This window comes from Uranotaenia lowii, chromosome 2 (genome assembly GCF_029784155.1).
Source record: "Uranotaenia lowii strain MFRU-FL chromosome 2, ASM2978415v1, whole genome shotgun sequence".
NCBI lineage: Eukaryota > Metazoa > Arthropoda > Insecta > Diptera > Culicidae > Uranotaenia > Uranotaenia lowii.
In genome coordinates, this window is record NC_073692.1 from 370711976 (window position 1) to 370726322 (window position 14347).

The 14347-nt window shown below is 36.6% G+C and overlaps 1 protein-coding gene and 1 long non-coding RNA gene across 2 annotated transcripts; both read left to right on the forward strand.

The window, feature by feature from the left end:
* Window positions 1–1808: 1808 nt before the first annotated feature.
* Window positions 1809–2882, forward strand: LOC129749025 (uncharacterized). The gene is made up of 4 exons (XR_008737901.1): window positions 1809–2088; window positions 2144–2317; window positions 2378–2498; window positions 2558–2882. It is a non-coding gene; the product is annotated as an uncharacterized LOC129749025 (long non-coding RNA).
* Window positions 2883–5390: 2508 nt separating this feature from the next.
* LOC129748597 (angiopoietin-related protein 1-like) lies at window positions 5391–6882 on the forward strand. Its single transcript, XM_055743256.1, has 2 exons — window positions 5391–6143; window positions 6236–6882. The coding sequence occupies exons 1-2, from the start codon at window positions 5485–5487 to the stop codon at window positions 6360–6362; spliced, it is 786 nt and encodes a 261-aa protein (XP_055599231.1). The 5' UTR covers window positions 5391–5484; the 3' UTR covers window positions 6363–6882.
* Window positions 6883–14347: the final 7465 nt, after the last annotated feature.

Below are 14347 nucleotides of genomic sequence, written 5' to 3' on the forward strand. Positions count from 1 at the left end.
GTGAAGCCTGACTGTTCTCCCTTCCACATATCGACAGATCCATACTTTTAGATAGCATGCGCGTATCTATGACGTCACGTATAATTTGACGTCATAGATACGATAATCTTGATTTTAGTGATTGCTGGTTGCGGGTTAGTGGCTAGCAAGCCAAATTGACACGTTTTTTGGAGTGATGATTTGATGATAATTACTATGAAAATTTATTTTTCAAACTATTTTGTTTTTTTTTCTTTCTTTTATAGGATGAAGAAGAAAAAAAATCAAATTTTTTAAGCTAAAAATCATTTTTATTATACTGCCCAGTTTCGCAAAAACGTGCAAAAAAAGTTTACGAAAAATCACACCAATACACACAAATACACAGACATCGTCTGAACTCGACGAGCTGATTCGATAGGTACCTATAAAGGTATATCTAAGACCCATAATTAATGATCTCCCAAATCGACCGATAACTATACCTTTCTGAAAGAAAGGCAAAAAGGTCTCCAACCATGTGTTTCAAATAATTCAACATTTGCTCTGGATAACCTATGGAGTCAAGACAGCGAGAAATTAGTATCTATGATTCTAACATAGAGTCCAATGATCGGTAAAATATATTCTCAAATTTGCATATATGAGGCCTTCAGGATCATAGGGGTGCAAGTGCCAAAATCATCAATTTTGAGTTAAGTATAACCAGTATAACCAACGGTTTTTTATGTTTCAATGTACATCTGGTGCAAAACTTAGATTTTTTATAATTTTTTTAAACACTTTTTTGATTGAATTAAAACTGCTCGAATTCGAAAAAATATATATTGAGCACCTTAACAACTTTGAAGCGCGTTTTTTCGAAACTATCATTTAGGCACTTGGCCCTCTGATCCCAAGCGCCTTAAATGATAATTTTTGAAATTTTCAGTTTAGTAAATGGTATGTGGGGCTGGTCTCAACGCATAAGTATATCGATCATAAAAAAAACATACCGATCAAAATCAATTAGAATTAGAATTAGAATTAGAAAATTAGAATATTCGTAGAATTAATTTTAAGACAATTAACCGTAAAACCCAAAACTTATGCAATTTTTCTAATAAAATGGGTTTTTTCTTCTCAATCATTGAGTGTTTGCATTGAAAGTGTTTCCGTTTTAAATTTGCTCATACACCGGTGGGGAGTGGGTGTTTTAGCCGATTCTAAAATTTCAAGTTGTGCTAATACCACAGAGAACAGACGTACAAGCTAGCCCACGAATCTTGTGTAAAATCCCAACACCCTTTTTGATTTTTTGTGAGTTTATATATGATTACGCCTTTTCGAAAACTGGGCACTTTAAAGTTGATTTGTGACTTTTGAACGGCGCAATAGATGGCACTGTTTGTAGTCGATTTCTAACGTATTTTTTGGTGATAACATTTGAAATTTTACACACCTTTTTGACGATTTTTTGTTCGAGCTTGTACGTCTGTTCTCTGTGCTAATACTGGAATACTTAAAACCAATATTTACACCTGAACCGTTGCAGGTGCTCTTAAGAAGGCGAATATAAAATTAAAGATTACAATATAAGAAACAAACACAAATCGTCGCCAGTGTATTGCTACCTCACTAACTCACACGCTCTCTCGCAACACTGATAAAATTTTTGGGGCAACACCGCCCGATGGCAGTGCAACACCAAGTCAAAACCAGTGCAAAACTGTCCGAATAAACAAACAGCTTGACAGCACTTAGCGGTGCACCAGTGCAACAATAGTGCAACACTCGACATAAACAAATACGGTATCATCATTAGATTTAATTTTGATTCGCAAGTTGAATTAAGTTAATTTGAGTTGTAAAAAATAACTTTGCTCAAATTTGAGTACAAAGATATAGGCGACAATTGCGTGCCATTTGGAACTTCAGTTTTGCTAGTTGATCGTGTTGTTTTGGTTGCATGTGTTATTTTAATTCGATCCGCTGAAAACTGTCTCGACTCCCGACTTTCAAATTCCGGCTCAATTGTCTCGACTGTGGGCTGTTCCTGGAGTCCGGTTGTTGTTTCGAAGACAGAATGCTGACATTGGATGGTGTTTTCTGGCTGCTGTTAGCTTTCAGGTGAGTTTTATCTTGTTTAACGCTAAAATAATATAGTGCAAATTTCACCTTCCAGCTATTGGAAAAGGTGCCCCGGGCGATGCGACTCAGCCGAAGACTAAATAAACCGGCTCAAATGTCTCGACTCGGATCGGACTGGAGGATGTGGGCTGTTCCTGGAGCCCGGTGGTTGTGTCGAAGACAGAATGCTGATATTGGATGGCGCTTTCTGGCTGCTGTTGGCTTTCAGGTGAGTTTTTTCTTGTTTAACGCTAAGATCATATTTTGTAGTGAAAATTTCACCTTCCAGCTATTGAAAAAGGTGCCCCGGGCGATGCGATTCAGCCAAGGACTAAATAAACGCCAGTTTTTTTGGAGTGTACCAATATAACTTGGACAGAAATTTATTTCAAAATCTGCAAGATGTTAAGGTAAGATGCTTCTTGAATTAATTTGGCTTGAGGTTTTTCTTAAATTTGTATATTTCTAGGCTGTCGTGATACATTAGATTCTCGTGGAAACTTTTCCTACGCAAAGGTTCCGGCGTTCCCTGGCTGAGACTTTCGGAGCAGTGCCGCGCTCGGAGGCTTTTGGATTCCAACGCTGCTGCTAACTGTGATGGCAGTCCAAACGTACCATATAGCGGTGCCGGTTCGGCTGACTATGAACTCGGAACGGCCACTTTCCGCAGCTATTGTCGGTTTACGGGGTGCTTTCGAAACACGTGGCGTATACCAGTTCAAATCTTTCTTCGTGTTGATGTTTTTGTTTGTGAAGTTTTCGTGTAAGATACGATATATGTTCCAATAAGTATTATCAAGTATTATCATCATGCTTATATTGACAGTCAAATTGACTGATTTTGTTATACAAAACTAAAACAAAATCGAATAAAAGTTTGATGCGATTTGATTTTAGTATTGATATGTATGGAAAAACACATTTTTTGTTACTATTCGAAAATTACTCCAATAAGAAAAAAGCGATCAATTTTGAAATTTTCAGCTTAGTAAATGGTTTGTCGGCCTGGTCTACATGCGTGGGTATATCGATCATAGAAAAAAACATACCGATCAAAATCAATTAAGAACATGAATATAAAATTAAAGATTACAATATAAAAAACACCATTTAAATATCATCTGAATCGAAGATTACCATCTGTTAAAAGAGTTTAACTATTTTATAACAGATTTATAAGACTTTCTCATAGTTTAACTACAAATTCGATTAAATTTTAGAGGTTTTCATAAAAATCAGAACAATTCAGGACATTTAGGCACCAATTTTTAAAACTCAGGACAACTCGAGAGTTTTTAAAAGATTAAGACGGTCTCTCGAAAATCAGGACAAATCCCGATAAATTAGGTTACCTGGCACCTCTGAGCACAAGAGAAACAACAACAACAACTGAACAATTGTAATGCACGTCAGAGGTACCAGGTGTCCTGATTTTTCAGGACTTGTCCTGACTTTCGAGAGGTTGTCCTGATTTTTCTAAAACTTTCGAATTTTCCTGATTTTTGACAATTTGTTTTCAAAATGTTGAATTGTCCTGGATGTCAAAAAAATCTAAAATCACAATCGAATTTGTAATTGAACTATGAAAACTACGAACAAATCGGTTATGTCCTGATTTATGACAAAACCACCTGGAACCCCTTATTTACGTACATAACTATAACTATGCCCAGGGTGTAAGGTGTCCTGATTTTTCAGGATTTGTCCTGATTTTCGAGAGGCCGTCCTGATTTTCGAGAGGCCGTCCTGATTTTTGAAAAACGCTTGAATTGTCCTAATTTTTGAAAAATGGCCCATAAATGTCCTGATTTAAAAAAAAAAATTCCAAATTATAACTAAATATATTGCCAAATGACGAGAACATCAAACAAAGCTTAAATAAAGTAGATATAGTAAAGTTAAAATATAGTAAATAATGTTTTTTCACTCCTCGATAAAATGCGTGCTTCTTCAAAATGGATCACTTTGAAAATGGCAACGAATGAAAAATATCTCAATGTCAACTCTTTTGGCCATTTTATAATTTTGACATGAGAACTACCATCATGATTGCATTTTTTTCCAAAAATGCATTGAAAAGCAACAATATTAAATTATTAATTAGGTAACCATATAAAATGGTTAATGAAAATGAGCGTGTGAAGAAATTGATATGGTGTGCTTCGTTCTCCCGCACGCACCCCTTCGTCGTTTTGTCCATCACAGTGCAACCTGAATATAATGTTAGGCGAAGTAACAATCGCTTTCGTTCCATACAGTGTGGGCACGACGTACTCATCAACGACTTCATTAATTTCGGGGTCGTACCCCTTGGGTGAAAACCATCTTTATGATTAGTAATAATTTGGAGCTTCGGTTTCAAAATTTTTGGATTGGTTCGGTGTCAAACTGAACCATTAAAATAAAAAGTAAATATTGGCCGGGGAAACTTAAAACTGTCGTTTTCCTCCCACACGGTTTCTGTCACGATGACATCAAACCTGAGTGGGAGTGAAGCCTTTTTGTTCTCCCTTCCACACACCGACAGATCCATACTTTCAGATGGCAAGCGCGTATCTATGACGTCACGTATAATTTGACGTCATATTATCGATAAACTTGATTTTAGTGATTGCTGGTTGTGGCTAGCAAGCCAAATTGACACGTTTTTTGGAGTGATGATTTTTGATATTTACTATGAAAAAAAAATTTTCAAACTATTTTGTATTTTTTTCTTTCTTTTATAGGTTGAAGAAGAAAAAAAATCAAATTTTTCAAGATAAAAATCATTTTTATTGTACTGCTCAGTTTCACAAAAACGTCGAGAACAAAGTTTACAAAAATTCACACAAATACACACAAATACACAGACATCATCAGAACTCATCGAGCTGATTCGATAGGTACCTATAAAGGTATATCTAAGACCCATAATTAATGATCTCCCAAATCGACCGATAACTATACCTTTCTGTAAGAAAGGCAAAACGTTTGGTTACAATTCTTATTTATGCGGGTAAGCATTTTTGAATATCCACCTCAAATACCGATTTTCATACCGATTTTTAGGATTTTCATACCGATAAAAGATTTTTTTGGGTTCCAAAATACCGATTAAAATGTGGCATCACTGCACCACCCTGCTGCGGTGGGAGAGAATCTATTCACTCTTGACGATCCAAACCGGTTTGCTGTCGAATAGAGTAAAGAATCCTCTCATGATGCCATTAAGATTGGTGAGGGGATTTTTTGAGGAAAAGCTTTGCAACATACCCAGAAAAAATGAGCGTCAAAAATTGAAAGAGCGATCCACGTGCTAAGAATTTTTGATAACAACTTTTTGCTCAAATTGCTACCCGAACTTCAAGGTATAAAAACTCTGACGGTGCCCGAAAAATTAGCAGTCTTTCATTCAAAATGTTGATCAAACGATTCAGAACGTTCCTGGTAGCGCTTGTTTTGTGTGGCTCTGTGCCTAAGACATCGCACGTTTTCGGATACGAACTTCCTGAAGCCGCATCATCAAAAGACCGTCACCAGACGAATCAAAGAGATAAAGCTTCACAAACGTGCCTCGATGTTCGGAATTTACTTCCCGGGATATATCGGCTTCAGCCAAAAACCGGATCCGGCGCACCGTTCAGAGCCTTATGCGATAACAACTACTCAAATGGAGGCTGGACGGTGATCCAAAATCGGTTCAACGGTTCCGTGGATTTCTACCGAGGCTGGAAGAACTACGCGGAAGGATTTGGAAATCTCCAAGGCGAATTCTGGCTGGGATTGGAGAAGATTCACCAGCTAACCTCTTCCAAGCGGCATGAGTTGGCCGTGCTGTTGGAAGACTTCGAGGGTACTACTGTGGTGGCCAAATACGACAACTTCAGAGTGGCCGATGAGGCAGAACAGTACAAACTGGAGAGCCTCGGCCAGTATAGTGGCACAGCAGGGGATGAGCTTGCTCAACAACTCGGTCAGAAGTTCACTACCTTCGATGCGGACAACGATTCATTGGATCCTGGTAATTGTGCAGTCTACGAATCTGGCGCTTGGTGGTACAAAGACTGTACTCTCAGGTACGTTTTGTTTCAACAACCAAATGTTGCAAAGTTCACTCGATTTTTGTTCAAAAATTCCTCCGGATTAACTGTTTGCAATTTTTTTTCAGCAACCTCAACGGGAAATATCTTGGTCAGGATGCGCAGGAATGTAATAAAGTAATGTACTGGACCGGTTTTCATAACTCCTGCTATTCGCTCAAAAGCTCACGAATGATGATCCGGGTGAAAGTTTGATCCAACGAGGATCGTAGCTTAGAGGATCGTCTGAGGAACTCCTACTTACTTCAACCATTGCTAGGATGGATATAAGATGATAGTTCTTGATTTTTTTCTCCTGATAATGTGTTATTATTTTCGAGAATTCGTTTCGTAGCATTCATTTTGCTTAAATTTGTAAAATAAATTAAATAAATAACACGATAATATATCCCAACCGAAAAAAATTCATGCATATTCTTGGAGAAAAAATATCAGAATTAATAAATTATAAAAATGGATCTTAACACAGGAGAAAATCAAAAACTACCTTTTCAATTCATGATTAATTTTTATTTTATATTCAAACTACCACACCGGAATTTACGAAACATCTTATAAATTCACAGAAAACTGCTGCAAATGTTATCAAAACAACTTTAAAATTTGCATTTCACATCTAGATTATGTTGTCTATAGGCTACAAATGTTCTAAATGGAAAGAAATCGCTACTAGTTTATGTCAGTTTTTGTATTTTCGTAATAAATCTGTTTGTTTACATTTTGTTTCATACGACATAATGAAATCTCACGCGTGTTACCTATATAAAAAGCAATTTCCGTTTGTTTGTTTGTGTGTGTGTTTGTCTTCAATACGTTCAGCCGTCTTAAGACCTAAGGAGCTGAAATTTAGCATAGGTGCTCATTAGGACCAGGAATGATGAAAAATGTTTTTAGATTTTCGGATGACCTCATTTCTGACGTTCTTGTATGTACAATAATCGATTGCAATGAAAACTCACGCACCTGGGTTTTAAAAGACGGACAGCCGATATCAGGTATCAAATCAAAGGGGTCGGCCAAATATTACCTGTTCGTTGTTTTTTTTTTTTTTTTTTGAGATATTGACGTTATAATACACCGGATTGAGATGAAAAATTAACACACGAGAGTTTATAGAAGCGAACAATTGATTCCATTAATACAATTCGGGGCAGCGGTCGGCAAAACTGCCGTGTTACGCCGAAGTGACACATAAACCATTTTGGTTTTAAGCGAATAAATACGATTTTCTCTTTTTCCTCTTTATTCGTTTATCTGGGTCTTTTAATAAAATGTGATCTGAAGAATTGATGCAAAGATAAATGATTTGTACAATTGCTTCAAATGGATATGCGTCAGTTCAGCGTACAAACGTTTGTTTTTAGTTGACGATTCTCCGTCGAAGTGACATTTATCCTTAGTCTTGTCGTGCAATTGGAACAAATTTCGCTCTTCAGTTAAAATGGCCAGTGCGTTTGATCTTCCTCAATTGTATTCGAGTGAGGAAGAAAATTTGAGTGATGCCTTCGGAGAAACTTCTCAAGATATGTATTTCTTTGTACATTAAAAACAATTTCCGGTCGTTAATAAAAGTCCAGTGCACAGTGTCGTGATTTTACGAATTCAACCGGAATGCCAAATCAAAACAATCAGCAGCAGCAGCCCTAAATATCGTCGCTCCTAACATCAATTCCGTCTTATTCCACCGGAAGGTCAAATCAAAACAATCAACAGCAGCAATCATAAAAATCTGCGCTTCTAACGCCAATTCCGTCTTATTTCACCAAAAGACTTAATCAAAACAATCAGCAGCAGTAGCCTTAAATATCTGCGCTTCTAATGCCAATTCCGTCTTATTCCACCGAAAGGCCAAATCAAAACAATCAGCAGCAGCAGCCTTAAATATCTGCGCTCCTAACGCCAATTCCGTATTATTCCACCGGAAGGCCAATCAAAACAATCAGCAGCAGCAACCATAAAAATCTGCGCTTCTCACGCCAATTCCGTCTTATTCCACCGGAAGGCCAAATCAAAACAATCAGCAGCAGCAGCCTTCAATATCCGCGCTTCTAATGCCAATTCCGTCTTATTCCACCGGAAGGCCTAATCAAAACAATCAGCAGCAGCAGCAGCCTTAAATATCTTTGTCCTAACGCGAATTGCGTCGTATTCCACCGGAAGGCCAATCAAAACAATCAGCAGCAGCAGCATTAAATATCTGCGCTCCTAACGTCAATTTCTTCTCATTCCACCGGAAGGCCAAATCAAAACAATCAGCAGCAGCAGCCTTAAATATCTGCGCTTCTAACAAACAACAACAGTAGCCTTAAAAATCCAAATCAAAATAACAAATCAGAAGCAGCAGACTTAAATATCTGCGCTTCTAACACCAATTCCGTCGGGTTCCACCGGAAGGCCAAATCAAAACAATCAGCAGCAGTAGGCTTAAACATTGTCGTGATTTTATTATTTTCAATTCAGAGATTCACTTCTACACGTCTGTCGCTCACAAGAACAAATCAATGATTGACTTTGTTTTGATTGTTTGCCTAGTGTTGCCAAAATAGCAAACGTTGTCACAGTTATTTATATCATTTTATTTATCTTCAGTGTTGCCGAATACAACTATTATTTTGTTTTATTTTATTTTTATCCTTCATCTCATCCCTACACACAGCTTTAGAAAATAAATAAAACTGTTGATTTCACCCCACAAACAATTTATGAAAAATTAGTTTTATGTTACAAATGTTAAATAATTTCTCAAGTTTTTAAATAAGTGTAGATGCTGAAATTTGCTTTCAAATTTCATTTACCAAACAGTCACAACAACTTCTTTGAGACCCATTTTTTCTGAGGAAGGGGGGAGGGAGGCTTCTCTATTTTATTTTAAACAGATTATCATATTCAAATATGATTTTATTCCAAATCTGAAGAATGTCGCTTGAAAATTATACGGTTTATTAAAATTGTTCTGTATCACTTTCAAAAACGCATGGATATGCGTCACTTCGGCATATAAATCGCACTTTTGACAAATCGTTTTTCTCGATTTTCTCAAAAACTGTTTGATATTTTGTAGATTTGTTGAAAGCATTTGAAAGTTCATAGGTAAACGCACAAAATAGCGTCAAAAAGTCAAAGCCGAAAAAAGGACCTACTTCGTCATATCTCGGCAGAAAAAGAGTCGTCCATATAACCTGTTCACTGCTTTTGCAATAATGGCGATATTATAAATTGGATTAACATGAAAATTGGCACACGGAATTTTTCATGGACGGATAGTTGATTTTAAGTATCAAATTTGGTATGAAGGGTCGGCAAAAGGGATCGTCCATGTTGCACGATCACTGCTTTTGTTATACTTACGTTATTGTTCATTGGATTTCAATAAAAATTCACGCATCTGGGTTTTGAAAGACGGGCAGCCTTATTCAGGTATCAAATTTTGTATAACGAGTCGGCTAAATATGGACGACCCATATTACCTCATCACTGTTTTTTTTTTCAATTTTGACAATATTAAAGTCTGTTTCACATAGAATCTGGTCGGATAAAATAGATCATTTCTCCGCAAAAAAAATTACATACAACAAAAGCAAAAATGTCATTTTATAGGGTTTTTATTGCACTTAAAGGAAAAAAAAAATAAAAATCATTCGCCAGCTTATCGAATGAATTTTCGAACTTTTTTTGTGATATCACCCATCATTTTCAGCACAGTACTGCTGGTAACCTCATTCGCCATCTTGTTCCACCGCTTTTCCATTTGAGTGGGTTTTTTCATGGTTCTGCCACATTTCTTCAGTTTGCCCTTAACTATTGCCCAATATTTCTCGATGGGACGAAAATTCGGACAGTTTGGTGGATTGATACTTTTTTCAACAAAATCGATCGTGTTCTCCTTATACCACTTAACGACATCCCGGCTGTAGTGGCAGCTTGCCAGGTCCGGCCAGAACTTAATCGGACCTTTGTGGGACCGAATGAATGGCAAAACCCTTTTTCTGCATTTCACACATTTTGCAAAATTGTTTCACACATTATCAGCACATATATGGAGCTGTCAAACTCGAGTGTGGTTTTCACACACCATGCAAGTTCGAAATTTACACATTATCCAAAATCGCGGATTAAGGGAAAAGTGTATGAAATCACAAACAGTTATGCGCGAGCCAAGCAGGAATCATCCCTAAAGTCGCCTCAAGTCATGATAGAATAATGGCAAGTAATCTTAAAGCATTTAAATTTTAAAATTTAATCGACTTATGCATCAATTTCTCTTTCAGACCCGGCCTGGTATCGCCGGCCTGTTCTGGCTGGTAAAAAAAACTAATTGAATTGCTCCCCCCATAGCACTTAAATTGAATAAATGAATACCAATCATGTCCGAGGATTAATAAATAAAACCATTAAATGGCAAATCATGGTGTTTTTATATTCAAATAATTGAAAATAAGTTGAACTATCACCTCACGTTTACCTAAATTGAACAGTTTTGCCATTTTCACACATTTTCCTGTTTTAAACGCTTTTTGCATTATGTGTGAAACGCCCACATTTCGTTTCCTTAAGCGGTGTGCAGTGTGCAGGGGTACCTTCACACATTTAATGTGTTGGTCTACTTATGTCGATAATGTGTGAAATTTGACACACTAATGTGTGGAATAATTTGTCAGTGTGGAGACATTCTTCTTTGTAAACATTTCCATTCATTGTGTCCCCAGTGATCTTCTTCCCACAACTACAGATCCCTTACCAAATCATCAACTTCCGAGCAAATTTATCTGCGAAAAAAACTTGAATCTACCCGCAACATTCCCTTTACGCTTCGCAAGGTAAAATTTGTTACCGGGTATTTGTCCAAAATCCATTTTGACATAAGTTTCTTCGTCCATCAAAATGCATCCGTTGTACTTGGTCAACATTTTCTCGTAGAACTTCCTTGCCCTGGTTTTGGCAACCAGGTTTTGTTTCAGCGTCCTGTTGGGGGGTTTGCTTGCATGATACTACCGCAAGCCTTCTCGCAAACAAATTCGTCGAGCTGTACTGTGGTTCGTCTTGAACTTTTTTGCCAAATCACGCACGGAGGTTCCAGGATTATTGTGAACTGATCGAATTACCTTTGCTCGCAGCTTCCGGTCATATGTTCCACTTTTACAGATTCTCTACGTGAGTGTGCAGAATTTTCTCTCGCCTTTCGCGTTCCATCGTCGATAACTTTTGACTGACTGCTTCAATGTTGATGAAATTTTCACCACTAGTAAACAAACCATCCGGATCAAAACACTGTCAATATATTCGCGATATAACAACTAGGGGCGCTGCAGTAAATGAAAAGATGCGACCAGATTTTATGTGAAACAGACTTTATTTACTAGATTAAGATTAAAATTGTCACCCGGGAAGTTTAAGGGACGGTCAATCGATTTCAGGTATCAAATGTTGTGTAAAGGGTCTGCAAAAGGGGTGATCAATGAAAAACCAGTATTTTTTGTTCCTCTTGAGCAAAATACCTTGAAACACTAAATATTCACGTTTTAGACTCAAGCAACCCCACCCCATGAACATGTCAGACTATTCTGAAATTTTGCATGTGACCATCTGGTAAGCTAATAATTAGTTTTAACTTAGAGCGAGTGAGATTTACCATGTTTAATTCTTCCTGTACCTGTACACCACGGTACGTTAAATTATTCATAAATGCAAAAATTATTGTTATGGTAAAGTATCTATCACTTCTTCAATTTTCAATCGATTCAAGTGCCGCTTTGATTTTCAGTGAGGTACTATAATGCACACCGCGGCAAGTCAATGTAATCCTGGTAGGAAAGTTCAGAAAAAGCGAAATAAACTCTTTAGGTGCAGAGAACTCATACATGAAGCTGTTTCAGAAAGGAATGGGGAGGGTTTTAGATATGGAGGATCCTACATGGCAAGTAGGACTTGTTAATATAATAATAACGATATGTTCCGCAAATTTCTATAAATTAAACATTCTTGCCGAATTCAGCGCATTCTACCTTCCTCTTCTAAGTACCATCTGAATGTTTGCGATGATGAAGCCTTATAGTATCTTCAACCAATTGGTGAAAGATTCTGACTTCAGCTTCATAGAAATTGTGATGTTATCCGAGTCTTCTTCGAAAGTTTGATCTGAAGAATGATTCGCAGGAAGTATCTTGTGTTGAAGTTAGAGTGTCCGTCCCGGGAATTCCCGGGAATTAGAAAAATTCGAGAAATCCCGATTCCCGGGAATCGTAGTTTTATTCCCGGGAATTCCCGACATGTATGAAATTCTTTCCCTGGAAAAGCCTGAAAGTTGTTCTTTTTGAAAATAGTCATACAAAACTCATTGAGAATATGCCGATTCCTGTGGCAGTAGACATTTAGCAGCCATTTGGTACAATATTTTTTATTCAAATAGATAAGTTTAATAAGATTATATGTATTTCCACACCGTATTCATTGAACGAAAACCCACAACAGTTCAAAAAATATATCAAAAATTGCGTAGCAGGTAGACAGATTCTCGAAAATAACATTCTTGCACTTGTTTCCCTTTTGCTTTGAAAGCTAGATGAATTTCAAATCTTCAAAATGAAGAATAAATAGTTTTTTGTATATATGAAGAGCAAATATGTAAAGTGTTAAGAAAAACGAATAATGGTTGGAATAATCAAACAAATGAAAACATATTCAACCCCTAATTGCATGGATAAATTTTTCATTTGACTTATTCAGTTTATTTTATAGTTCGTTAGACTGTTTTTAATATATCATTGTTGAAAATAGTTTAATTTATTTGATTAAAAATAAGTTAAAAAACATTATTAAGAGTATATTTTGAACAAATTATGGGCTTGTAGGACGAAAAGTTCGATAAACTATATATATTTGAATCGAAGTTCATATATTTTACATGTTTTTGAATATTTCCCGGGATCCTGGGAATTCCCGGGAAACAGGCCACCAGATTTCCCGATTCCCGGGAACTGGATAACGGCCGGGAAATGGACACTCTAGTTGAAGTTCATTTTCTTTCAGCTTTGGCACCGGCTCCAGCTGTTACAGCGGCCACCAAACATCATCCACCAATTTTGGCATTAAATTAGGCATGTTGAACATCTACCAAATAAGAATCTATACTATGCAAACTCAAAGCTTCCAACTTCTGAACCATTTATCAGCACAAATAACAATTAATTGATTGAAAATGAATATTTTTCCGGGATTAAAATTCGCAGCGAAAAAATCACAGCCGTCGTTTACGGCCGCAGCCTACTCTTCTCCCTTTGCATTTCGGTTTTCAGCATCTTGTATTTTAATCGATTTAAGCAACCAGAGCTTGTAACGATGATATGAGCTACTGGAAACAAATATGGAAAAAAAATTTCGAAAACTTTCGGCTGTGAAAACCCCTTCTTGTCAACCAAATGTCTGTTAATCATTATACAATCTTTCTCTTTCTGTACAATCTGATTTTTCATCAGTATCATGTTAAACATTGTATTGGTATATGTGAAAGAATGAAAAAAAAACTATCTTTTACGATACCGAACCTGGGCGATAGGGCCGACATAACATGGACTTAATCTAAATGATTTTAAAAAAAGGCACCTAGTAAATCGATAGGAAAAAAGTGTTTGAAGCAAAGAGGGAAATCGGAAAGCTCTCACCGGGATTTTTAATTTTTGTTGTCCTTGCCGAATGCCACCTTCCGCATTATGGCATCCATTTTTGCTTGCATTCATCACTTTTTCAGCCACAAATAAGTCGAGTTCTTTTTTCATTCCACTACACATATCAGCTTTTCTTGGCTGGCACGATAAACAATTCTTAGATTTTTTGTAAATGCAACGCTAAAATATTTCTCAAATCACAAGTTTTTTTTTTTTTGAGAGAGAGAGGAAAAAAAACTCCAATAAATACATTGCAGCGAGTAAACAGAAAAACGCGTACGCACCCAAGCAAGGCCTACTCGGAACTCCGTTTTAAGTTAATATTTGAGTTCAATGGAAAATCAAATTTTTTAAATGTTATATTCGAGTCTAAAACAAAAGCTGAAACAAAATTTTCTCTGAAAAATGCATTTTTTATATTTGTTTTCTATCATAAAGTCACTAATATCAACAATGCTGTTAATCACACGCAGTAATGAAGTTCAGATGGTCGATAGCAAATTTATTAACTTTTAATAT